Here is a 25,842-nt window from a genome sequence, read left to right on the forward strand (position 1 = left end):
ATTCAGGGTCTGACGAGGGCTGACGGATCTGTGTGCGCGAACGAAGGCGAGGACAAGGCTGAAGTGCAAAGTTTCTATCAAAATTTGTATTAGTCACAAGGCTATTCGGACGCTGAAAATCTGTTATCATACGTTCCAGTCAAAGTAACAGAGGCCATGAACGCGGAGTTAACAAAACCCTACACCGCCGACGAGGTTAGATCGGCGCTGTTTCAAATGGCTCCGTCGAAAGCTCCCGTGGTGGATGGCTTTACTGTTGGGTTCTACCAAAGACATTGGGATTTGCTGGGGGCGGCAGTGACCCAGGCAGTTATGGATTTCCTAAATGGAGGTGAACTACCATCTGGCTTGAATGATACATCCATCACCCTTATACCAAAGGTCAGCCACCCCCAATTGATCTCCCAATACCGTCCCATTGCTCTCTGCTCGGTTTTGTATAAGATAGCAGCCAAGGCTATCACTAATCGCATGAGAGGCATCATGGATAGCGTTATTAGCGAGGAGCAAAGCGCTTTCGTGCCTGGACGACTCATTAGAGACAACGTTCTAGTTGCATATGAAAGTGTGCACACAATGAAGAGAAGGAAGAAAGGCAAAAACTATTCTTGTGCGGTCAAGCTCGATATGATGAAGGCTTACGACCGTGTCGAATGGCATTTCCTTGAAGCAATATTGATAAGGTTGGGCTTCAATATTTCTTTTATCAGGCTGATTATGAAATGTGTCTGTTTTGTCCGGTTCTCCGTGCGGGTTAATGGTGAGCTACTTCCTTACTTCACGCCTTCTAGAGGGTTCCGGCAAGGAGATCCAGTATCGCCATACCTATTTCTTCTCTGTGCAGAAGGATTTTCCTCATTGCTTAAGTACTACAATGGGGGAGTTGTCGACAGAGGCTTGAGGGTGAGCTACAGATCACCTTGGGTAACCCATCTACTCTTTGCTGATGATAGTCTGATTTTCATTAATGCAAGCAACCCAAGTGCACTCCATCTCAATGACATACTGTCAATTTATGGTGAGGCTTCAGGTCAGTGTGATCGTGAAAAAAGTTCTATCTATTTCAGCACTAACACACCTGACTCTTTGAGGCAACTTCTGAAGTCAACTTTGAATATCCAAGTTGAAGCTTTCAATGCAAAGTATCTCGGTCTCCCAACTACTATGGGGCACATTACAAGTGGCACATTTGAACACATCAGTGAGAGAGCTCGTGGTAAAATTCAAGGATGGTCAGAAAAATTACTAGCTTGTGCCGGCCGTGAGGTCCTGTTGAAATCGGTGGTTCAGGCTATCCCGACCTATCCAATGAGCACTTTCTTACTAACAAAGAAAGTTTGCAAGAGTTTAACTTCTCCTATGGTGAAATATTTTTGGAGCAGTTCTCTGGATAAAAACTCTATGCATTGCGTGTCCTGGAAAGAGTTGGCAACACCAAAATGCAGGGGAGGGATGGGGTTTCGTGACCCGCATCAGTTTAATCTTGCCATGTTGGGCAAATAGGGTTGGAGATTAATGACAAACCCTACATTGTTGTGTGCTAGAGTTCTCAAGGTTCGCTATTTTCCCGACAGCGATTTTATGCATGCTTCTGCTCCAAAGTTGGCCTCGGCCACTTGGAAGGCTATCATGGCGGGAAGAGAGGCTCTAGGGGCCGGGCTGATCGCTCGAGTGGGAGATGGCAGCACGATATCAGTTTGGAATGACAAATGGATTGCTGGTACCATATCGATGAAACCAATCTTCAAACCGCCAAACAATACCATTGAAACAGTGGACGAGCTTATTGACACGACCAACTGGTCTTGGCGGCAAGATTTGGTTAGGGAAATTTTCATCGCCCCAGATGCTGAAGGCATTCTAAACATTCCCATCGGGCAAGGGGGGGGCGAGGATTCTTTTCCTTGGGCATTCGAGAAATCAGGCAACTACACTGTGAAGACATCGTATCGTGCTCTAATGACTCAGAAAGAGCGTTTGGCTCTAGAGGAAGGGACGGCTACCGGAACCTCAGTAGACGATCAACAGCTGTGGAAGGCCTTGTGGAAACTGAATGTCATACCGAAAGTGAGGGTTTTCTGGTGGAGAGTTCTTCATGGGATTCTTCCGGATGAATCTACTCTCAACTATCGTCATATTGCACCAATTAATCGGTGCAAAGTCTGCTTAGCAATGAGGGAGAATCTGGAGCATGCTCTCATTCATTGTTCCCATGCACAACGTTTCTGGGACGAGGCTTGTGCTTGGTTTGGTATACGTCTACCCCGACTCCACCCGGACTCATGGGCTCGTGACATCACATGTGACACCAGGTTCTCGGATGATGACCGAGCCAAAATCACCACTGTCATGTAGTCAATATGGCACTCTCGGAACCGAATCAAACACGGCGAAGAGGGGAGGGACCCAACATCGACGATCAGAGCAATCAAGGAGGCCTTTGCTCTACTGCAGCTTCCGCGTAAGGCAGCCGCTATTTTACCTGGTTATGGCTGGAGACCACCTGATGATGCTACTGTAAAAATCATGACGGACGGTGCACTGAACTTTGCCGAGGGGCGGGGCGGTGCAGGTGGTGTCACACGTTCTTCTTCGGCTTTGATAGGTTCTTGGTGCAAGCCATATATGGGGATTTCAGACCCCCTAATCATGGAAGCTTTCTCTATGCGAGACGGAGTTTTATTCGCCACCCTTCGAGGACTCTCGCATGTGATAATGGAAGTGGATTGCGTGGAGTTAGTGACACTCTGGAACACTTGCCACAATTCTCGCTCAATTGTGGCTCCGATTCTGTTAGAAATAGGACAGCTTAGTAATCACTTTATTTCCTTTGATATTCAGCACATTAATAGGTCAGCAAACTTACCGGCGCATCTCTGTGCGAAGCATGCTTGCACTCTGAATGTGACCGAATGTTGGCTTGATGTAACTCCTAGCTTCCTAGTGATCAGCCTTATGGCTGACTGTCCTAGGAATGCTTTCTTTTGAATAAAAGCTCTCTGAATTGCCCGAAAAAAAAGGAAAACAAACGAGGTTAACGCACACACTTTACTATCTACCTCCCTAAATTTAGATTATAGGGTTAATTAGATAAATGCCACTCCAATTCGGTGATTCAGAAAAACCACTGCAATTTACAAACTCCGAAAAATGTTACATCATTTTTTCTTAGAGTACGACAAAGGCGTACCATATCATGATAAGCATTCTGAAATTGCATTGAAGTGGCATTTTTCTGAATCACCGGAACTGGAGTGGGATTTATCCAATTAATTAATCCTAGATTATACCGATGATTTCACTAAGGTTCATGATAAGCTTTCTAAAATTTACGGTAAGGACCTCCACCAGCACCAACTGTAGGGAATAAGAAAGGAGCTAGAGCAAAATCTTTGGTTCTTTGTCCTCTACCGGCGACTCAAGCTCTGCCACAACACCTTCTGTGCTTCAAGGTGGCGGGGAGTTAGCGAAGTACCTTAACAGTGACAAAGTCATGTACTATGAAGACACTAACGAGGATTTCAACATACTGCAGTGGTGGCAGGAACACAAGATTATATATTCAATGCTTTTCATATTAGCATGTGATGTGTTATCAGTAACCGTCTCAAGGATAACTGAGGATAGAAGAACTAGTCTCACCCTTGATACGGTGTAAACACTGCTGGCCATGAAAGATGGGGTGCTATCAAGGAGGGCCCAACACGCCGTAGAAAAGACAGAATTGCTAGCCACGTTTGAAAATCTTACACTTGAAAAAGATGAACCGGAAGAATAGTTATAGTGTGTAGTCTTGTAACTTGTTGGAGTGGTACGAAGCGAGTGAAACACGCTAGCTTTTGTCACGAGAAATGGGAAAAACACAAGGTTGTCCACACAACAAAAACATTTATTTAGACCATAAATTTTGTATCAGTGCATTTATAATTGTGTTTTTTGCACCGTAGCACCGTATGTACAGTTAACTACTTAACTCAGGGGCGGACCCAGGATTGGGCCAAGCCCAGGGCCCAGGCTGCTACAATGTTGCTACAGTGCATAATGGGCTAGAGTCAACGAAGTAATTCAATCTCAAACCCCGGGCACAGCCCCCCCCCCCCCCCCCTCCCGGCCTGGGTCCTAGATCCGCCATTGACTTAACTGGTAGTAACACCGAATATTAGAAGCATATGGGGAAATAAGACAACATGGGATCATAAACGAAACTCACGTTATATTAGAAAAAAAGGAGCCTGCTACTTCATCTAATCACGCCAAATTTAAGCGGTCGCCGGGGCGATCATAACAGCCAGATCGGAAATGCCTCCTAGCGACCTCGAAGCTCAGCCGAGCGTCAACTGCCGCATACCTGATCCGTTCAAGGGTCAACGGGAACACACCCCATCCGGACCTCCTCAACTTCTCGCACTCCCCATCCTTGCTGAACTTTGTTCCCAGCAAATAGTTTGCCAAATCAATCAACGACGGCGTAGGCTTGGTGCAGACGTTCTTCGGGATCTCGACGCGCTCCTGCGGGTCGAAGGAAGACGCGATGTTCAGCCCGTAGTAGCCCAGCATCTCCTGGTCCTGCTTGATCCCGGCCCCGCAGAAGACGATGTCCCCGTCGGCGAGAAACCTCCTGAGCATTGCCGGTACGTGACTCGCGTGCACGATGTGGTACACCAGGCACTCGTTGGCGACGCACAGCTGGAGCACCGCGGCGCGTTGCTTCTGCTCCTTGGGCAGGTCCTTCTGCCTCTTCCCGAAGACCGGGTTGGTGAACTCGGTGTCTAGGCCGACGAGCTTCTTCTCGGCGTCACGGAGGTAGCTCGCCCACACACGCGATATCCACGCCTCCACCGTGGATGGTTGGATTGTGACGGTCGCTTTGGTGTCGATGCCTTGAGTGGCGAAGTGGTACGGCCTTTCGTCCTTGGGCGGCTTACGCGCCATTTGGAAGCAGCTAGCAAAGGCTGGATTCCAAGGTAGCGACGACGATGATGATCCCTCTACGGTGGCAGGCTCGAGAAATCAGCGTACGTCGAAATAATGAAAGAAGATGATGGATTCGCCAGGTATATATATATAGAGAGAGAGAGAGCATATGCATGGTCTCACGTACGCGTAGGTAGGCGTACGAGTCGGATTGGGACTAGTCGCACACGAACGCTTGATTCGGACACGTATACGAGTTGGATTAGGAGTTCCCTCCGGATTCCGTCGTCCTATGCTCTACGTGCTCCCGAAATAAGTAGTTATTGTGTCCTTGATCCATTTCGCTCGCTGCTGGACGACTGGTGCACGCCTTTCATTCCTGCATGCGACGGTGGCGCTCCTCGGGGCCATGCACGGCAACTCACACGCCTTGGTGGGCCCTGACATCCCGGCCTTCGACATCGTGGCCGGCGAACGGTACCGCATGGACTGCCGGCTGCCCCTCCTTGTCTCCTTGGCCGGCTAAGGCAAGCTCTTCCCGTTCAACGATGTCTCCTCCTGGAGGATACTGGCCGCCATTGTACCCGTGGGTCTGGACCACCGTCCGCTGCTCGAGCCGTTCAACGATGTCCTACCGCGGCATCCTCTGCTACGCCCTGCACCCCAGCGGCCACACCTTGTTCGTGTCCGCCCAGAGGTTTGCCGGCGGCGAGGACGGCACCTTCTCCTCTTCCTTCGACCAGCTGGAGTGGAGGCGCCACGATGGATGGCCCCTCCTGCTAGTGCTGCGGATGCTGCCGTTCCACGGGAAGCAAACAAGTATAAGGCCATATTTGTTTCGGCGGCCAAAGTGAAAAAGTTGCAAAAGAAGAAGCAAAAGCCCAAACAAACATGGCCTAAGTCCCTTTTCAATTTATTTTGCAGCACACATGCATGGGATTGTGACAACACCTTTCTAACTAATATGATTGACGCTTTGATGTACCAAGTGGTCAGCTTGGTAGGCCACCAGCAAAATAAAATTGCAATCAATGATGGACGCTTTGATGTCTTTTTCTTAACACAGTACAATACAGACTACAGACACAGACGCTCAATTCATCCATATGAACGCACGCACGAATACCCTACCTCTATATATGGGCACCTCCAACTGAATGAGTCAGCACATTATCTTGAGATTGACGAAGCCGCCACACACACTTTTGTAGTCGACGGGAACGTCTCCTCCCACTGAACATATATCGCCGAAAGGCCTAGAATAAATCCAGGAAATTGCGAGAAGTAGTGTGAAGTCTATGACTTAAATCCTGGCGGACTAGGATACTACTGTCCTTCTAACCAACCACAAATTGGTTCGCAAGTCTACGTTTGGTCAGTTTGGTCTTCATCATAATTGTCAAAATTGCAAAAGTTTGGCCCCTCATGTTAAGCTGAATATGTTGGGACTTCTATCTATTTACACTTAGAAATAATTGGCATTGATACCCGCCTGATCGAGTTCTATCCAATCCTTTTCAACTAGAAGGATTTTCATGTTCGAATCACATTATTTTTTTATAAAAAATGACTCGGATCTATTATATAGGTTCATTAGAATTACAAAGAACCCATAACGTAATAGAAATTACACTGAGGTCTCTAGACGAACAAACAACCATCGCCGCCACCAATATGAATATGAGCCGTTGACACGCCAAAGTCACCGCTCCTATACTGGAGTCGACTGGCAACTGAAAAGTCTTCGTGTATGTGCCCTTAAGGACTGGTGCCCAAGGGCCTCAATTGCCACCGTTGAAGGCTTGTCCCTGGACGACATTTTTTACGGAAAGGAAAGAGTCACGTATGTTTTGAATGGTAATGTTTTGAATCGGTAGAGGACCAACAGTCATCCACCTATTAAGATTGTGCAGGCGTGCAACAGAGATGAACGGACGATCAATTGACACCAAGGTAAAAACAAGCACAACAAAACAATCCGCCGCCCAGAAGGCCTAGCGCGCGCATGGTGCTCCCAAAGGCCGGGTAGCACAACCATGTTTATAAGTAGAATGATAGTTGTTGATGTGTATCTGAACTGTATCTTGGCTTAAAACTTGAGGCTGGTAAGTGCACGATTGAGTTTCTTTGTTGTTTGGCATCCAATACGGACTCGTACGACTTCCACTGCTACGCCTTCCCTCATCAGATAATTTCTCTGCATGTGTCGTTTAGTCCTCGCGCAGCCACTGCCACCACATGTGGCTTAGTGCTGCCAATGTTGGACGCCCGCCAACCGGCGCTCACGTTCTGAGTCAGCGAGCGTTAGATCACCACACCTATAGGAGGAGAAGGCGACGGCACCCATGTCCATTTGATAAAATTGATGGGAGAGTTAGGCTGGTCATAATGGGGAGTAACTTAGAATAATAACATGCATACGTTACTATTCTATGTTACTACCCTTATAGTGGGAAGTATCATATGTGTAATAACATATACATGCTCATTTATTGTCTGGTAGGCTCATTTTGCATTGGAAAACGCTATGTGATGGTACCATATTAGGTTACTCTATTTGCCTCTCTCCTTATTAACTATTTGCCACATCAAATTTTTTACTTATATGGCATCTATGTTACTACCTCCGTCCGGGATTAGAAGTCCGGTCAGGCATCTTGCCCCGTCCGCATTTGCTAGGCCCGTGCCTTAAAGCTGCTGTGTTTTTCTCTTAATATGTGACATCTCTGGCGAGTTGATTGGGCATGCATATGCATGCATGCAAGGGAGAGAAACAGGTTGGTGCATGCACGATATTCATTGGCTGCATGCGGGTAAGGTAGAGAAAGCCTGCACGCTTTGGGGGGAGAAAAAGAGGACGCCTTGGTCCTAGAGAATCGGTCGGCCGGTCTTAAAAACCCGGATGGAGGTATTATCTATGTTACTCTCATTATGACCAACCTTACAAATGAGCTGGGTCGTAGCCTTGTACTCTCTCAATTAATATTCCTTAATATAAGACCTTTAGCTATTTGAAAATATTGACAACGTACATAATAAAGTAAGTGAACATACATACTAAAATTTGTCTAGATACATATGAATAAAAGAAAAAGCTAAATGGTCTTATATTAGGGAACAGAGGGAGTAAGTAGTACATCCATAAGTTTGGACATGATTTTATCACCTAATAATTATAATAAAAATTCTACAGCAAAAAAAAAAACATGGATGGTGTAGAACAAATATTGAACATCAGTTGGCTTTTGGCGATGTTGGACATCATGTTGGTTCGGTCTACCTCTCTGGTTCGGGCTTTGGTAGGTTTAGCCGTGTTGTAATCTCTGTTTGGCCTGAGCATTCCTTGTTTCCATTGCTCCAAGCATCCCTTATTCGTTTTGACATTAAGAAAATTTAGTGTAGATTGTTGAAACTAGCCAGCAGCTCTAGCTGGCACCAAGGTGTCTGTGTCCGACGAGAAGGTGTCTTCCAAGACTACGTCATTGTGACAATATAGATGAGTTATATATTTTTATGTCAAAATGAACATATGTGGACATCTACTTATTGAAGATGTTACACTATATTACGACAATAAGGGATATTTTGGGAATGACATTGGAAGGCCGGTACCCGCCCGATTGTTGATGAGCACACACCCATCCATTTGTTTATTATTTTTGAACATTAGTACAGACACAAGCGCTCATATACACGTGCATACACTCATCCCTATGAACGCACATACGCACACCCTACCCCTATGAGCACCTCCGAAAGACTGAGCCAACATATCATCTTGAAATTTACGAAGTCACCGTAGGCACCTCACACGCATCCATTTGTTTTTTGCGGTTGAAGATGCCTTTCCTGTAGAAAGAAGATCAGTTTGGTTAGTTGGCTTAACTCTAAAACTGGCCCAAATGTATAGAAAGAAAACACTTTCACATAAAGGGAATTTCGACTAATTCGATAGAGCTGCCATTCGGCATGAATGATGAGCTAGATATCAAAATGGAACTAAGAAAAAGACAAGGAACCAAACCAAACATTTGCTCGGCAAAAGAAGAATAAGAAAAGCAATCTCAACATTCATATGCGTCCACGTGTCACGGTCTCTACCAAAAATAATGACACGATGTGTGTGCCCGTAGCAAAAGGCCACTAGGCGGGCAGGCAGCCGGTGGAGGAGTCAAAGGCCGAAGCTTTGGCAGCCATGGCCATGCCGTCCACCGCGTCTTGCTGCTTCGCCTCCTCCTCCTCCTCCCCCCATGGCCGCCCCATCCGCCTCCGCCTCCTCCTAGCCCACACCACCACCAACTGGACCCCCGCGCGCATCCGCCTCGTCTCCCGCCCGCCCCTTCCCGGAACCCCCTCAGGCGCTCCTCCGAGCCGGCGCCCGGTGTCGCCGGCGACGAGGGAGAACATGTGGACAGGGAGGTGGAGGAGGACCGAGACGAGCGGTACGGGTTCGAGATGGAGGTGCGGAAGCTGCCGGGGAAGAAGAACCGGCGGCTGGTGCGCGCGCGGGTGCGGGTGGGCGCGCCGCTCCAGGCCGTCTGGGCCACGCTCACCGACTACGAGGGCCTCGCCGGATTCATCCCCGGCCTCTCCGAGTGCCGCCTCCTCCACCAGGACAAGGCCTTCGCCCGCCTCTACCAGGTTTCTCCTCTCCTCTCGCCCAAGCAATTCGTCGAGCAGGTCGTGTGCGATGGTCTGATGCATGATGTGGTTTGGTTCCTGTGCAGGTCGGGGAGCAGGATCTGGCGCTGGGGTTCAAGTTCAACGCCAAGGGCACCATAGACTGCTACGAGGGCGAGATGGAGCTGCTGCCGGAGTCCCGGGCGCGCCGCCGGGAGATCGACTTCAACATGGTCGACGGCGATTTCAAGGTCTTCCAGGGCAAATGGTCTGTCCACGAGGTAACATGATCATACTCTGTTGTTCTTGCTCAGAATTCAGATTATCAAATCAGTGGTTAGCGAGTCGAATTTGTGTACTGCTATGATGCCATCCTGAATTCATCAAGCTAGTGTATCTTTATTGATTTATCGTCCCAAGCAGCCTAGGATTGCATTAATCCAAAAAAGGCAGCTAAGTAATCTTGTTCGCAATTCGATACCATGTAGGTTGATGGTGCCACTGATGAAGGTGCAGAAGTTTCATCGGGGCAGGAATTTCAGACCACGCTTTCGTATGTGGTGGAGCTGGAGCCTAAGCTCTGGGTTCCGGTCCGGCTGCTGGAAGGGAGGATCTGCAAGGAGATCAAAACCAACCTTATTTGTATCCGAGAAGAAGCAGAGAGGATCCAAAGGTTACTGGACGAGGTAGTAATTGTGACAATCGCAGCTGCTCAATTTTTTGTCTTGCATGTGCAAGGCATTTCATTACGTCAAATGTCATTCAATATATCATCTAGTACAATACTAGAAAGAATCTTAATAACCGATGCAAACATTTTGGATTGAGATGTGTACTTTCCTACTCCACTTGTATTTTTCCTTCTTGGAACCACATCCATTTTTTTCATACACTGTTGCCACATCGTTTTTAATTTCAGTGTCATGTATTTTCAGTGATAACTAGGATGAACCCTGAAGGCTTTCTTACAATGCCGTTATTGATTATAGTTCTGTGTATGCTCCTTAACAGAGGTATGTTCAGCCCGACTTCAGTTATGTTGTTCGATCCTTGTGATTGAAGTGCCATGAGTCTGATGGATGTCAGTCTCACAGGGAATCAGGTAAACAAAAATCAGCATGCTTCTTGCATCGAGGTGATGTGGAAGGGCCCCCAGTTGTGCTGACATGGCTGGATAACGAATGGAGGGACCTCACCTGAACCGAGTCTTGCAGTTTAGGATTTGTTTTTGCTACTTAATTGAAGAGTGGGCCACTCAGCCTAAATAATTTTGTTAGAAGATGTTGGCAGGATAGTTGACTGTAATGTCATCTCTGATATGATTCTACGTGTATGAAAATTCATTCTGTAATATAATACAGCGGATACATTATCTGTTCGTTTGATACAGTCCAACAATAAAGCAGTTCAGAACCAGTTACCAATCCGACCATGGGATAACTTGTTGTCCCCAAAACATATGCTAGATTGCGCTTTTTCTTTCTCTATTTTCTTTTCATTTTCTCATGCAATTTAGTACCTAAATTTATATACGTATTTCACTATTTTGCTCGGTCTAACTTTTGTTGTTCCATGTGGCTTTTTCTTCGGTCTGGCCATAATGCCTCTCCTCAGATCAAGAAAAGAAAAGTAACTAATCAGACTTCAGTGAGATCCCACGACGAGGTGACGAGGACGAGTCCTGTGCAGGTCAGGGAGCAGGATGTGACGCTGGGGCTCAAGTTCAACGCCAAGGGCACCATAGAGTGCCACAAGGGGGAGCTTGAGGTGCTCCTGGAGTCCCGGGAGCGCCGCCGGGAGATCGCCTTCAACATTGTCGACGGCGATTTCAAGGTACTCGAGGGCAAATGGTGTGTCCAGGAGGTAACATGATCATACCCTCTCCCTGCTGGTCTTGCTCATAATTCAGATTCCCAAATCGGTGTTGCTGAGTTGAATTATACTGCTATGATGCCAGGCACGGAGACGAGCCTAGTTGATAGCCTAGCAGAAGCCTAGGTTCATTGTTATTCTGGAATAAGCAATTTGACTTCAAAGCAGGATCACCTGATTTCATAGAGCAGCCCAGGGTGTATTTGTGGCAATGAACCATGTCAAGCAGCCCAGGGTGTTAAACAGGATTCTAGATGCACTATTCTTTGGTCGACTGATGTTTCTGTAATTTCCTGGATCATGGTATAATTTATGGTCCCTCATGACTCTGAAACTCATCTAAGTAATCTGGTTCGCACTTTGATCCCGTGTAGGTCGATGCTACTACTGACGAAGGCGGGGAAGTTCTGATTGGCCAGGAATTTCAGACTAGGCTTTCTTATGTGGTGGAGCTGGAGCCTAAGCTCTGGGTTCCAGTCCGGCTACTGGAAGGAAGGATTTGCGAAGAGATCAAAACCAACCTTGTTTGTATCAGAGAAGAAGCAGAGAGGGTCCAAAGATCACTGAAGCAAACTGAGCTGTCGGTTTTCTTGTTCCAACAGTGACGGATTGTCATATACTATAATAGTAGAAACTTCAAAACTGACACGAACATTGAGAATTTCTATTCTAATTCTGTTTTTCTTTCTTGGAACAACTCCAACTGTTTTCTCTTTCCCTGTCATCGTTCTGTTCATTTCAGTGTCATGCATTTTCGGTGGTAACATGAGATGGATACCGAGAGCTTTGTTACAACTTGAGTTCTTGATTATTGTTGAGAGCTCACTTGCTAACAGAGGTGTGTTTAGCCCGAGTTGAGTTATATGCTGCTGGGTCCTTGTGATTCAAGTGCTGTTAGCCTGATAGTGACAGGTGTGCAATCTCACAGGGGATTCAGTAAGTGAAAATGGGCCTGCGTCAGGGGCTGAGGAAGGGCCCCAAAATGTACTGACATGGGTGGGTGACAAACGGAGGGACCTCACCTTAACCCAATCATCATGTAGTTTAGGACCTGTTTTTGCTACACAATTGAAGAGTGGGCAACTCCAGTTTTGTTAGAAGATGGAAATATTTCTGCGAAATCATGGCGTTTCTGAAACTGAAACTGAAACGGAACCCAATCATGGCGTTTCTGAAACTGAAGTATTTCTGCGAAATCGAAATATGAACGGCCATGTGATATGCCGGCCAAGGCAGGACTTCCTCCCACGGCGGCCGTGGCTCACGTTGTGGGGCTTCATGGCCACGGATCTTGCCGACGCGCGCCACCAAGGCGTGTGACTTGCTGGCCAGCGAAAGGCTCCAGCTCCGGTGGTTCGGGGCCGGAGCCGTCGCAGGAATGGAAGGCGTCCACATCCATCTTATGGACGCTGTACCCTTTCGATCTCCCAGTTGTCCATACAACTTTCTGCGTGAATAACTACTTTCTGCGTGAGCACGTAGTGCATACATGATGATGGAATCCGGAGGGAGCTCACAACCACGCCTTCTTCGTGTCCGATTCAGGATTGGACTGGAGAGCAACTCCCAATCCGGCTCGTATACGGTATACCTAGGCGTACCTGACAACATGATTGGATTGGACGGCCGCACTATATATGTATACCTGGCTGGCGAATCCATCAGGACGCATACAACCATCTTCTTTCGACGTACAGGGATCCTGCCGCCGCAGCTTCCAAAATGGCGCGCCAGCAGCCGGACAATGACGAAAGGCCGTACCACTTCGACGCTCAAGGCATCGACACCAAAGCCACCGTCACAATCCAACCATCCACCGTAGAGGCGTGGATATCGCGCGTGTGGGCCAACTTCCTCCGGGACGCCCACAAAAAGCTCGTCGGCCTAGACACCGAGTTCACCAACCCCGTCTTCGGCAAGAGGCAGAAGGACCTGCCCAAGGAGCAGAAGCAGCGCGCCGCCGTGCTCCAGCTCTGCGTCGCCGACGAGTGCCTGGTGTACCACATCGTGCACGCGAGGCACGTGCCGGCAATGCTCAGGAGGTTTCTCGCCGATGAGGACATCGTCTTCTGCGGAGCGGGGATCAGCCAGGACCAGGAGATGCTGGGCTACTACGGGCTGAAGATCGCGTCTTCCTACGACCTGCAGGAGCGCGTCGAGATCCCAAAGAGCGTCTGCAGCAAGCCTACGCCGTCGTTGATTGATCTATCGAATTACTTGCTGGGAACGAAGCTCAGCAAGGACGGGGAGTGCGAGAAGTTGAGGAGGTCGGGATGGGGTGTGTTCCCGTTGACCCTTGAGCGGATCAGATATGCGGCGGTTGACGCTCGGCTGAGCTTCGAGGTCGCTAGGAGGCATTTCCGATATGCTTGCTATGATCGCCCCGGCGACCGCTTCAATTTGGCGTGATTAGATGAAGTAGCATATGCTCCGTTTCTTTAGAATACTGTTTTTGTTGCGTGGACAACATTGTGGTTTTCTACTCTCTTGTGACAAAAGCTAGTGTGTTTCACTCACTTCGTACCACTCCAACAGCCTTTGTACATAATTTCAATCTTGTTTATCACCACTACACGCCTCTCCTTGACTCTTGATTTGGCTTTGTCACCCTATTCCACTCCGTATTACTCTGTTGTCACATAGCCGCCTTGTATATAGAACCACAGTGAATATTAGATGTGGCTTCATTGTAATCTGTGATTGATGGTGGTGCTTTTGTTGAGCGATTGTGCTTTTGGATGCAAATAGCAGAAAAGCACAATAATTAATGAGCTATTTAACCAAAGAACAGGTGCATGACATCGGATAGGTTGGCACAAAGAGGGCTGCTGCACCAGGATAGGTGCTCCCTGTGTGATCAACAAGACAAGTCGATCGACCGCTTCAATTTGTCGTGATTAGATGATGCAGGCTTTGATTTCTTTTAGTATAATGTGAATTTCGTTTATAATCACCCGTGGGTGTTTTATTTCCCCTATGGTTCTAATATTAAGTGTTAGTATGTGTTTTTGCTTGGCTAATTGTTTTTTTGAAAAAGGATATTTTATTGATTCGGAACGAAACATCAAGCCCGACCACTGTATAGATAGGATGCACACAGTCAACGTCAACACACACATACCTTAAACATACCGAAAAAGAGCAAAGTCATATACGACCAAAGCTACGCCTAAGCGAGAAAAAAAATCTGGCAAACTACAACAATGACCATATCGGCACCAACCATCTTTTGACACCGCAAGGACGACGATGTTCTTTAACAATAACGCCTTTAAGAAGGAAATGATGCTCAAGCACAACCGACACCGGATCCAACTACGAAAGGGGAGATTCTAGGTTTCCACCTTGAAGAACAAGTCCGAGAATATCGGAGTAATGCCTGATGACACAAAAACATCGACATTGCCACGTACAACCAAATAGGATCACCTAAGTTTTTCACCCCGAAACTTAAGATAGGGTACTTGAGAAGCACCACCAAATCGAAGTCAATCATGTGTTATCGCCGCCACTTTTTCAAAATCCGAGCAGCTACATGTGATGGGCTAGAAATCCAATCGCAACTCCTGCACAACCATACCTTCTACATGAAGTCATCGACCATAGATTCTACGAGCATAGGTAGGTAGGGCATTGAATAGAGCATGTGCGAGCACCAGATATTCTAGTATACTGGAGATGGTTGTACACGAGAGCGTCTTTGGACCATGGTAGGTCGTATGTACCGGAGGTCCGAAGGGGCGGGATGGTGTAGTTTGACGGATGGACCGCTGATACAGGACCTACATCAGGCATGTACCGTAGGTGGACCAATGTCTCACATAATGCTACCATATGGTAGTACGACCCACACTGGATTTTTGCTATTCACCCGTGTTCACATTCTATTCGTTCCTATGACAGAGAGAGAAGTTCTTATGACCTTTGCTCTTAGTACCATGACCTCGAAACAAGTTTGTAGCCGGATCTTGAGCATCTACAACCGTACCGAGCAAATCTGTGGAGGTACCATATGCAAGCATCCTCATAGCAGTCATGCATTTCTGCAGAGGAGAGAATGCAGGTGTCCACAGTAATCCTTCCTCAACTTGAAATAAGGATCATTTGCCTCCACAACATTCACTATGCGCAAGAACAAATGTTTGCTTATCCGGAACTCATCATGGTATGCAAGTGCATCCTCGATCTTATCCCGGGGAATAACTCCCCTGCCCTTTTTTTATCGAATCCTCTAAGCTCAAAACATATGGTTCACTTGCCTCTCCATTTCTTCTTGGATGCTCATCATCAACATCATTTCAGCATCTCTGTCATCTGAATCCGATGAATTGACGAACTCTTTGTATATGAATTAATGAAGCTCCTTGTTCTCATATTCAACATTCGACGAATCCATTGTTTTCCTACGGAAGAAAATAATAGTCTCAGGCATTTCATCGAACACATAGGTGGTGAGGTGTACGTCCAGATGAGTAGGACATCCCACGACGGGTCTGGGGCAGCGACCATGTCGGGGGCGACAAGGATGGTCGGGTGGGTGGGGCCGATGGTAACATGCGCTATGGGTTTGGGACAGTGGCGGAGATAGGGAAGGGGCGGCACAGAGGAGGCAAAAGAAAGGAGAGGAAAAGAGCAGGCCGGGCTACGGCTGGGGACGATTTGGAAATTTGAGATGTGTCTGGACTGTTGGATCTAACATGGAAGACACGTCTGTGTGTCCCCTTATACGCCGTAGATATAAGTTAGGTGTGAATGGTGCCGGACAGTCAGGACGTTTGGATTGTCTTTGGAGGATCCAGTTGGGTGTCTATTTTGCGAGCGGGCGATGGCCGGGCTGTCCACCCAGATGTTTATAGAGGGGTTGAGGTGTTCGATTGTAGATGCTCTTACGACTATATCATTGCTTCAAACTCATATTGTTCGCGAATTAAAGTCGTCTTTCTCTTTTTTTGTATCTCCCACTCGTCCAACAAATTGTTGAAACCAGGAAGCTGCTCATACTGATGACCTGTTCGATTGCTCCTTAGCCCTGAGATCCGTCAAATTTGCGGTTGGGCTATCCACCCAGATATTTATAGAGGGTTTGAGGGGTCTAGTTATAGATGACCTTACGACTATGTAATTGCTTCAAACTCATATTGCTCATGAATTAAAGTCGTCCTTCTTGTTTTTTATCTCTCAATCGTCCAACAAATTGTTAAAACCAGGAAGTAGCTCATAGCGATGATCTGTTCGTTGCTTCTTAGCTCCGAGAACCGTCGAATCTGGTTCCCAAATAAGCGGAGGCGGATCGCAATGAGGAAATAAAATGGAAACCTGGTGTTTTGGGGATCCCAGGAATTGCAAAAGTTTGTGTTCTAGAAAAAAAAATGGAATAGCAAAACGTGGAGTTCGCGATATTATCTTTTGTTGAGGGGGAAAGAGAAAAAAAACGAGGGGAGCAGTCGGCCATTCCCCACCACCGAGCTCATCGCGTCCCCGCCGCGGCCGCACACCCTAACCCTAGCGCCGCCCCGCCGTCGCCGTCCCCCTGACCGCCGCCTCCATCACACCCTCGCCCTCGCTCCTCCGCCACTCCCACGAGACCAGCGCTGTCCCGAGTCGGTGCTCGCCGTCGCCCGCCCTTGTCTCGAGGTGAGCTCAGCCAGATCCTCTCCCCCCTCTCTCCAAATCTGTCGACGCCGAGTTGTTCTGCTGCATCTGATTTTGATATGATTTTGATGTCGAGCTAACGATGCTCTCTGCTATGCTGTGATCACCGAGCTGTGATGTGATGTGTAAATTTATCCACTGTTCTGTCTCTCACCGATCTGTGCAGAATTTGCTGTGTCCCTCTCGAGTTGGCTATTGTGCTATGCCGAGCTGATTGCTTACTCCAAAACTGCAAACAAGTGAAGCTCTGTTATGCTCAAAAGAAGTAATCATTTATGTCTTCCGAAGTTATTTTGCAGTGGAGGTTATGTTTCCTTAAATTCTTGCGCAGAAATGTTAAAATAGTATGAATTAAGTTAATGACAATCTTACTGCCAAATTGTCACCATTCACAATTAGAAATTGGGACAGGCGCTGACTGTGTGTGTCACTTGTTTCATTTATGGCAATGCACTTGTGTGTCGGATGTTATTTTTTGAAAAATTATAACATCAGAAAACCAAATAATTAAGGACAAATACGTAGTGGAATGCGTCATGTTTCACCAAACAAACCAATCAGAAAACGTGCTTGAGCTCTTATTCTCTTGTCTAACACTCTGGTTATTCTTTACAGGGCTATAAATGGCAGGGAGACAGCGCATAGGTCGCCAGTACTATGAGGAACCACGAGGATTTCGTGATGGCCCTCCTCCTCGTCTTGCACGAGAAAGGTCCATCTCTCCACGACGCATCGAGGGAGAGCTGTCTAGCCGCCGTGGTGAGATACGCAGAATCCATGATGACAACCAACATCTGGCGGATGAAATTGTTGGACTCCGGCAAGCAATGTCTCGTTTGAAAGAAGATCTCCATTCCTCAAGTCAGGTTATACCTAAGCTACGTGCAGAGAAAGAAATTGAATCGAGGGAGCTGACTCAGAGGAACCTGAAGCTGGAAGCTGAGCTACGCTCCTTAGAACCCCTTAGGCAAGATGCCTTGCATCTACGATCTGAATTAGGTACGCTAGAGTCTTTGAGTCAAGAGCTGAACGCAAAGGTGCAGGGTCTGACAAAGGAGCTTGAGCAACAGAGCTCTGAAAACCAGCGCATACCTGCCATGATTGCTGAACGTGATGATCTGCGGCAGGAACTAATTCGTGCTAGGTACCAAACCATCCTGGATTGTGTTCCTGCTACAGTAGGCACATCATGCTGAGTCTACGTTGGTGGCCCACATGAGGAAATTATTTTAGTGTTTCGATGCATTCCCCCCTTTTTATTTTATTTTATTTTAGTGGAGGAGTAGCTAACTATTAAGATCACTGCAGGGCGGCTCTTGATTACGAGAAGAATGCAAAGCCAGAGCTGATGGCACAGGTGCAGGCAGTGGAGAAGGATCTTGTGACTATGGCTCAGGAGTCTGAGAAGCTTAGGGCTGAAATTGAGAAGAGAAGGGCACCACCACCTAGTAGGTTTCATTCCCTCACTTGCATCCAAGTCACTGAAAATCAGTTGTGGCTAACCTGTATGTTTAATGCACTTTTAGGGGTCAGCGGCTATGGAGCTTACGGACCGCCTCCTGGGATGGGCGTGCAAGGCATGTACGACGGCGGCTACAATACCTACACAGACAGGCGCTACGGTACGGGTGCTGGACCATGGGAACCCCCTAGCTACCCGCGCCCTTGATTTACAAAGTTTCTGATATCTCTCGTACTGAAGCTTGTGGTGCTGGTGCCTTGTTCAGAAGATTGTAACCATGGATGCCCGTGGGCCATTTAGGGAATTGTACTTAACAGGCTGTGGACCCTTTTGATTCTGTTGCTAATCTTTTTGATTGGCGAACATTATTGCCTGCGAAAAGTGAGGGCTGCTGCAAGCCTGCATTGCTGCTTTGTTCATGCTGAAGGTAGTGAATAAGGATAACAGCAACCTAATGTTTCGCATTCGCCAAGCTCGCCTTGTTTTTGTTTTCTTAGTACAAATTCGAATGGAGAAATTTTGTGGTACACAGCACAAGTTTTCTCGGTGGAGGGGTGGTCCCTAAACAAGTGTGGAGAGGAGATGAAGCACAAGATGCTCTGGGTGCCTCAGAATTGCGTGCAATATGGAGTAGTTAGGTTTGTTACCGAAAGTGCTATTCTGAGCTCGAGCTCAGATGTACCCTTTATCTCAGCCGTTGTCTAGCGTCAAGATTCACACCACCGCTAGTATTTTACTCTGTATTTGAAGTAGTATGTGCGGCTTTTTCACAGCATGTGGCCCACCCAACTACCGCATTCAATGTAACGGCCGTCATCCTCGCAGCCATGACTCAGATGGAGCGTTGCGTCGTAGGCCACGGCTCAGTCGTTAGCCAGCAAACGGACGTCGTCCCTCGTCCCACAGCTCCCATTAATTTAGCTACTGCATCCTCCCACTCCCAGATTCCTCTGCCACCCTTGCTCGCCCCCTCTCTTCCCTTATCCCCTTCATCCTCGCCTGAAAGAATTAGATCGGAAACGATGGCGGCCTCCTCCTCTAGCTCGCAGGCCGACGAGGTGCTCCGCTGATTCCTTGCCCAGCTTGTGGCGACAAGGTGGTCACCATCGTATCCCGAGCTGGCAACGCTTCTACAAGTGCGTCAGAAAGATGTAAGTACTCCATGCTAAGGAAAATCAAATGCCTATCCCTTTTATCTCATGATCAAATCACTCTTCCTGCAGGCTAGTATATGGAAGTTTTTGACATCGACCAAACACCTACCCGCCTGAGCTTAGTCGCCGCGGCTTGACCCAGCCGTACTCTGTAGCTGTGCACCCGTCCGCTTCCCTTCAGCATAGATCCAGGCGAGACCACCAGTTCATGGACGACAGTCAGGCTAAGATCCAAGCAGCGCATGCACGCATCCAGCCGCAGATGTAGCAAGCTAGCCCTCCCTACGCCGCTGCACTTCTACGCTGCTCCGCCGATAGCCAACACACGGCGGTGCTGTTGGCCGGAACGAACTTTATCCTTGTCCTGGGTCTGCTCTTCTTAATCTTCGTGCAGCGGAGCAGCTAGTTTCCTGTGCAGGAGGCTTGTAATAGGGATAGCCATCTAGTTTGGTGTACTAGTTAATTTCATAATCCCAGTTTGTAATCCGGAGTCGTCTATAACCTGGCAATCACTGCCAACTACTAGTGTTCTCTTTCCAATCATCTGATCCTTGTTAGTCCATTTTGTACGCAATCATGGTTATCTATGAATTATTTTAGTAGTAAGATTATTTTGTTAAATACCCATGCTCCCCACCTATTTGTCAATTTCTGTCGGTGGCCACTCTTCTTGGCGTGGCGCACCCGGAGACGCACGCCTTTTTCCCCCGCCTTCCGGTTTCCCCTCTTCATCTTATTTTCAATCTGCCTGTCCAGGGTGATTTCCATTCATGGAATTTTTGCAGATGCACTTCTTTTGCAGATCAAAAGCTATTTAGCTTCACAGATTGAAAGGTCCAGTTTGACATTAAGATTTTTTATAGATTCATAGGTTCACAGATTCATTTTTCTTTAGCAACAAAAAATGCATGCATTCATTCATGGATTATACGATCCAGGGCACGAAAATCATTACAAGTCCATAATGTTTTATTGATTCATATATATTACATCCAGTTTTTGCAATGCAGCAACACTGTCCTACATGATCCATTTTACCTTACATGCATAGGGCGACATTGATTCAGTCTGAAACTTCAGTTCAGAACTATATTTCTAGTTTCAGTCTCTAGGAATAAAAAGTTTCAGAACTTTCAAATCCACACTGTCTACACATGCATTGTGTATTGGATTCAGTTGTGGAAAGCACCGGAATTTTATATAGGATCCATTTGATAACTGTATATCAGAGAAAAGGCAATATGTTTTTTGAATTCTCTGAAAGTCTGAATCCCAGGTTTATATTTTTTAGTCCACAATACCAGGCTTATTTTTTTCCACCAATGCTGCAGCATAAAATGTCAGTTGGAGGCAGCTGTGAGGGAGAGATGGGCGACGAGAACCTGCAGGCAGCTAGCCAAGATTCAGGACAGAGCAGTGACCCAGCCGTGCCCCCAGCACCAACCTCTCGTATATCTGTCAAGCACGTTGTCGATGTCATCTGGACATTCAATGAGTTCAAGCGATTTCTTGTTACGAGCATTGGGTTTGGTGGTATGCTTGACCTTCAAATGCTGCAGAAACTAAACCTGAAATTCAGTGCATGGACAATGAGTAAGGTAAGCACCACCCGCTGCACCATTGTCCTGGCAGAGAACAAGATACTGAAATTTTCAGAAAGCATGATATGACATTATTGATTTCTAGGGAACACTGGCTAATACTGAGACGATTAAGCAGTTCAACTGGTGTGAGTATGTGATTCAATGCCTGCTCGCTGGTGTTAGGAGGCTAAATAATAATATCCGGTCAGGCAACCCCGCCACCAACTTAGTCGGATGCTACTTGTTTCTCCAGGTAATACTGTGTATGGAGGCCCCAAATTCATGACACTAGTTACTTTCATGTTTTGGGAGCTAACAAACTGTTGCACTCACAAATATTCCTGCTGGACAACCTCGCCCTTGGGATGTTCAACAAGAAAATGCGGAGGATGCCAACCATGGCTACTGATGTTGGAAAGCCGGTCACATCTTACAGTGGCACATCAGTAAGTGCTGGTCATATCTCATGGTAGTGCCGCTTAATTTTCAAATGTTTTTTTGCTGGCCCTCATGCCACTGCACACATCGTGTAGTTATGCCACCACTCCACTGTGTGCTATGCCCGCTCCAAGCGCTCCGCCGCGGAGCAGTCATCGTCAAGGAACACAGCAAAATCTTCGTTCTAGCAGCTCCGTCCGGTGGTGGTAGCATAGCCAAACCATCTCAGAGGGATCTTCCCAGCCCTTCATCTGCACATTGTGTAGTTACCTTGTATGACATCTGCACCACTTCTCTCTCTTTTCTGCTTCACTATGGATTGCATGATATGTCTTGTGTTTCTCGACCTCTTCCACCTGATAAGCTCCACATTGTACAATATATGCCCAAACTGTTGGAACATGGCCCTTGTATATATCTTGCTAGCATGCCTCTCCACTGCCAGGTTTGCCCTCATGAGTGGCCTCCCTGCACATTTTATCAAACACCACCACATAAAGTAAAGTTTCTATGCAACAAGTATCACAATGTTGTAACTAGAGAACACATTATAAAAAACACTTACAATTCACATTCTTTTTCTTCATAGTTCTCCGATTCCCGGTCGAATTGTAGCCTTGTGTACTTCTGCACAAACATGTGCATTGGGCACCCAGGAGGCACATAATTTTTCAGCATATGGTTCGCGCTCTCACTCCTCTGTGTGCTGGTCATCTTTGCACAAAAACACCCTTAAAATAAGGTTTAGCCCATTTCTTCTGAATCTCAAACAGCTGCGTCATGTATGGGTGTGCCCTTAGCTTGTATTTGTCCAGCAACATTTCCTACCCTTTCTCAAATTCATCTTCTTTCAGCATATGGTTTATCACTTTATAAAATTCAGCCCTGAAATCGCTCTTCTTTGTTACAGAGCACCCAATGACTCTTGCTTTATTCAGGACGTGCCATTTACACCATCTGTGTGTTGTCCCCGGCATAATGTTTTTGATAGCCAGCTCCATGGCACGGTTTTCGTCTACAAAACAAGTGAGCAAAATGTATACAATCACCACTCTGTACGATGACAAGATATACATCAGCTAACAACTGTAGGACAATTGATCAGTTTCCAAACATAAATAATACCTTTGAGTATGGTCATGGGTGGAGAACCACCTATCATTCTTAGGAATTCTGAAAAAAAAACTCGAAACTCACTTGGGTCTCATCGCGAACAAGAACACCAGCCAGGATCATGCTCTGAAAGTGATTGTTAACCCCAACAAAAAGGCCGAAAGGTATGTCATATAGGTTGGTCCTGCATGTCGTGTCGAATGTTATGACAACCCCAACTAAATTGGGACTATCGAAGCAGTAACACTAGCAAAATTTTGTACTCACGAGCATCCATAAACTATTTCTTGCGTGCATTTTGTCCTCTTGACATTCAGGCGGCTCTTACCGTATCGAATACCAAATCCTTTCTCCCACGAGTAAAAATTGTAGTAGTCGTATGCCTCACCCACTGAGTCAAATGTAGTGCCAACAACTGGGGTAATAACACTCTCAGTTGGGTTCTCGGCAAAACTCCTGCCAGCCTTCTCAAATGCACTAACGCGGTTCAGACAAGGTGCTCTGCTAGGGGCTGCAGCTCGAATGCGTAGCCTTTTCTGCAAAAACAGCAAGTATGATATTAGCTTACAAAGGTTCAGCAACCATTAGTTAACACTAACTAGATGCGCTTTTTTTAATTGACTTGTTTGCACTCATCATTTTACCCTACAGGAACTAACCATGTTGGTCTGTGGTTGTCCTAATCCATCAAGCAACATTTTTACTGCCAGCAAGTTTATGTAATCCTGTACATTTATTTTTGTAAGTCTTGATACATTTTTTCACCTTAAGCAAGCATAATGTGCACTAACTAGATGCATGTAATTCACTGGTTCCGCAAGAATCTTTTTTACCTGCAGCAAGTGAATATAAATTATGTACTTGTTATAATCCACAGAATCATTTCTCTGAAAGTCTCGGTACTTAACTGATGGTAACCACACAAATCATTGGATACATACGCATACATGTATTTTGTCAGGGCCACAAATGCACACACTAATTCAGCCAATTCAGGTCATCTATGCCAGAACAGTACTGCCCCAATTTATCAGCATTACCAGCTCTAAAAACACTAACCTTTTGTTCCATCTAGGAGGCCGGGGGTTCATCTTCCCAGTTGACAGCTCCGAAGCCGCGGGAGAGCTCTCCTCTTTCTGCCGCCGCTGAGCCACCGCCGCCAGCTCCTCAACAACCTGCTCCGTCGCCATGAAATCCGCCATCACGAGAGCTTGTTCGGCCGCCAGGGAACCTGCTCCGCTTCACCCGCTCCTACCAATTGCTGCTCCGGCACCTTTATATCCCCAATCGCCCCTGCCCGCCCCACCGCACCATGTTCTGCCGCAGGAGCCAGCACCATACTCTCGCTGACCTCCTGCACAAAAGTAGATCTGATGGATGACGAACGAAATCCGTTCCAAACTGTCAATCCATGAACCTAATCCAAGAAGTCAACCACAAGAAAAGGGAAGATTTTACGAACCCGCTTATCGGCTGCATCAGGAACTTCATGGCTTGCCGCCGCCTCCACGTCCTGTCTCGATGACTCACTACCCAAGCACCCAAAGTTTGGAGAAGGCACTAGAATAGTACATCCATCTGACCCCATGACCCCACTGGCAGGAAAAAACAATGCCCTGAGCCACGGATCAGACGTCAACGACTATTCTGGGCCACGGCTCGCATCGTCTCCGTCCGCTCTCCGGTTAATTTATGGCCCACCATTCACCTGCAGTGCGTACGTATTACTGAACAGTGCACCTTTTCCAGCAGCCCACGCCCTCCTGTATAAAGAAATGGCACAGATCTTCACACAGAAATCAACGCCCACGATAAAGAGCTCATTTGAGCTCGAGCTCAATAACTCCGCGTCCGTTTGTTACTCTCAATGCAATCCGATAGCGCAAGTTTCGCATGTATGCATCTATAGGGATAAGCCCCGTGGAGCTATCAACTAAAGCCCCACGCGCCCCAAGTGAAACTTTGATTTTCTTGATGTCAAAATCTGAATCTATGTATCCCTCAGTCCGAAAATACTTGTCGGAGAAATGGATGTATCTATACGTAATTTAGTTTTAGATACATCCGTTTTATGCATTTCTCCGACAAGTATTTTCGGACGGAGGAAGTACATGTATCATATATGGTTTTCATGAAGAAAAGGCAAGGTTAAGTTATGTAGTCTCTTAAGAGAAATGATACTTAAAACAGTTACCTTTTTCTATAACACTGGGATTTTTTATTTCCAGAGTATACCTTTTCATTAAAATTTACAGACGGGTATAAACAAAGCTGAGTCAAAACGCTGGCCCGTGCGTACCTTTCTGTATGTTTCATATTGTATTGCTCACTCCACACAGTATAAGAGAGTTACTTTGTCCAGACCAAACAAAGCAGCGCATCTGGTGTAGTGGTATCATAGTACCCTCCCACGGTACTGACCAGGGTTCGATTCCCTGGATGCGCATTTATTTTTATTTCCTTTTTTTTCTTACTTACGAAAGTTTTAATTGCCTATGATTTTAATGAATGAATGATGGAGCAGAACACATAATAGTTTGTCGTTCATTATTTGTCGTGGAGGCTGTAGAAGGCGACAGTATTAGTTACCTATGATTTTAATGAATGATGGAGCAGAACACATTGCATTTTTGTTAAGTTCTATTCCACTTCAGGCTCAGTCACGACACAAAGATAGTTTCTCATGCACCTTTGTCGCAGAAGTCGAGAAAGAGCGAGGAGACTGTTGGATATATTATCAATTTTTTATAAATTTAATCCAGATGAAAAACACAACGAAAATACTCGCAAGATTAATGACATATTCTAATCTAATATATACATACCAATGCGTACTAGACACGGAGTGTGTGAAACTAGGATATACTCCTTCCGTTTCATAATGTAAAACGTTTTTTGACACTACACTAGTGTCAAAAAACGTCCTACATTACGGGACGGAGGGAGTACTTATAAGTATTGCACATACATGAAACAGTAAAAAGATGAACATATCATACCTTCCAATCAGGAAGGTCAGGTATGTGGCGGTTGC

General features: G+C 46.6%; 3 protein-coding genes, 1 long non-coding RNA gene, 1 other non-coding gene and 1 pseudogene across 6 annotated transcripts; 4 read left to right on the plus strand and 2 right to left on the minus strand.

Annotated features, from left to right (window-relative positions):
* Window positions 1-4,236: 4,236 nt before the first annotated feature.
* On the minus strand, window positions 4,237-5,008 carry LOC123066975 (Werner syndrome ATP-dependent helicase homolog). Its single transcript, XM_044489945.1, has one exon. It carries the CDS (start codon window positions 4,930-4,932, stop codon window positions 4,249-4,251), a length of 684 nt encoding a protein of 227 aa, XP_044345880.1. The 5' UTR covers window positions 4,933-5,008; the 3' UTR covers window positions 4,237-4,248.
* A 454-nt stretch (window positions 5,009-5,462) lies between these two features.
* On the plus strand, window positions 5,463-10,923 carry LOC123068089 (uncharacterized; annotated as a pseudogene).
* A 2,162-nt stretch (window positions 10,924-13,085) lies between these two features.
* On the plus strand, window positions 13,086-13,930 carry LOC123066976 (Werner syndrome ATP-dependent helicase homolog). The gene has a single exon (XM_044489946.1). The coding sequence runs from the start codon at window positions 13,129-13,131 to the stop codon at window positions 13,813-13,815; it is 687 nt and encodes a 228-aa protein (XP_044345881.1). The 5' UTR covers window positions 13,086-13,128; the 3' UTR covers window positions 13,816-13,930.
* A 2,854-nt stretch (window positions 13,931-16,784) lies between these two features.
* On the plus strand, window positions 16,785-18,984 carry LOC123072799 (protein FLX-like 3). 2 transcript variants are annotated; one of them, XM_044496440.1, is made up of 5 exons: window positions 16,811-17,040; window positions 17,225-17,323; window positions 17,674-18,202; window positions 18,367-18,506; window positions 18,585-18,984. In XM_044496440.1, exons 3-5 carry the CDS (start codon window positions 17,682-17,684, stop codon window positions 18,725-18,727), a joined length of 804 nt encoding a protein of 267 aa, XP_044352375.1. In that variant the 5' UTR covers window positions 16,811-17,040; window positions 17,225-17,323; window positions 17,674-17,681; the 3' UTR covers window positions 18,728-18,984. The 2 variants fall into 2 exon arrangements, with proteins under 2 accessions (XP_044352374.1, XP_044352375.1); XM_044496439.1 differs by lacking the exon at window positions 17,225-17,323 and having other exon boundaries at window positions 16,785-17,040.
* A 1,638-nt stretch (window positions 18,985-20,622) lies between these two features.
* Window positions 20,623-24,034, minus strand: LOC123066977 (uncharacterized). Its single transcript, XR_006431485.1, has 4 exons — window positions 23,868-24,034; window positions 22,821-23,344; window positions 22,261-22,710; window positions 20,623-22,163 (listed from the first exon to the last, which is right to left on the minus strand). It is a non-coding gene; the product is annotated as an uncharacterized lncRNA (long non-coding RNA).
* Window positions 24,035-25,183: 1,149 nt separating this feature from the next.
* Window positions 25,184-25,254, plus strand: TRNAG-CCC (transfer RNA glycine (anticodon CCC)). Its single transcript has one exon. It is a non-coding gene; the product is annotated as a tRNA-Gly (tRNA).
* Window positions 25,255-25,842: the final 588 nt, after the last annotated feature.

The sequence above is a fragment of the Triticum aestivum genome, chromosome 3B (assembly GCF_018294505.1).
Source record: "Triticum aestivum cultivar Chinese Spring chromosome 3B, IWGSC CS RefSeq v2.1, whole genome shotgun sequence".
In the NCBI taxonomy this organism is placed as follows: domain Eukaryota; kingdom Viridiplantae; phylum Streptophyta; class Magnoliopsida; order Poales; family Poaceae; genus Triticum; species Triticum aestivum.

Bases quoted from the DNA above. Each gene is read 5' to 3' on its own strand.
- LOC123066976 (XM_044489946.1), top strand. From the start codon at position 13,129: ATGGCGCGCCAGCAGCCGGACAATGACGAAAGGCCGTACCACTTCGAC.
- LOC123072799 (XM_044496439.1), top strand. From the start codon at position 17,682: ATGGCAGGGAGACAGCGCATAGGTCGCCAGTACTATGAGGAACCACGA. The intron at 18,203-18,366 runs GTACCAAACCAT...AGATCACTGCAG, and splicing joins CAGGAACTAATTCGTGCTAG to GGCGGCTCTTGATTACGAGA. The intron at 18,507-18,584 runs GTAGGTTTCATT...ATGCACTTTTAG, and splicing joins GAGAAGGGCACCACCACCTA to GGGTCAGCGGCTATGGAGCT.
- LOC123066975 (XM_044489945.1), bottom strand. From the start codon at position 4,932: ATGGCGCGTAAGCCGCCCAAGGACGAAAGGCCGTACCACTTCGCCACT.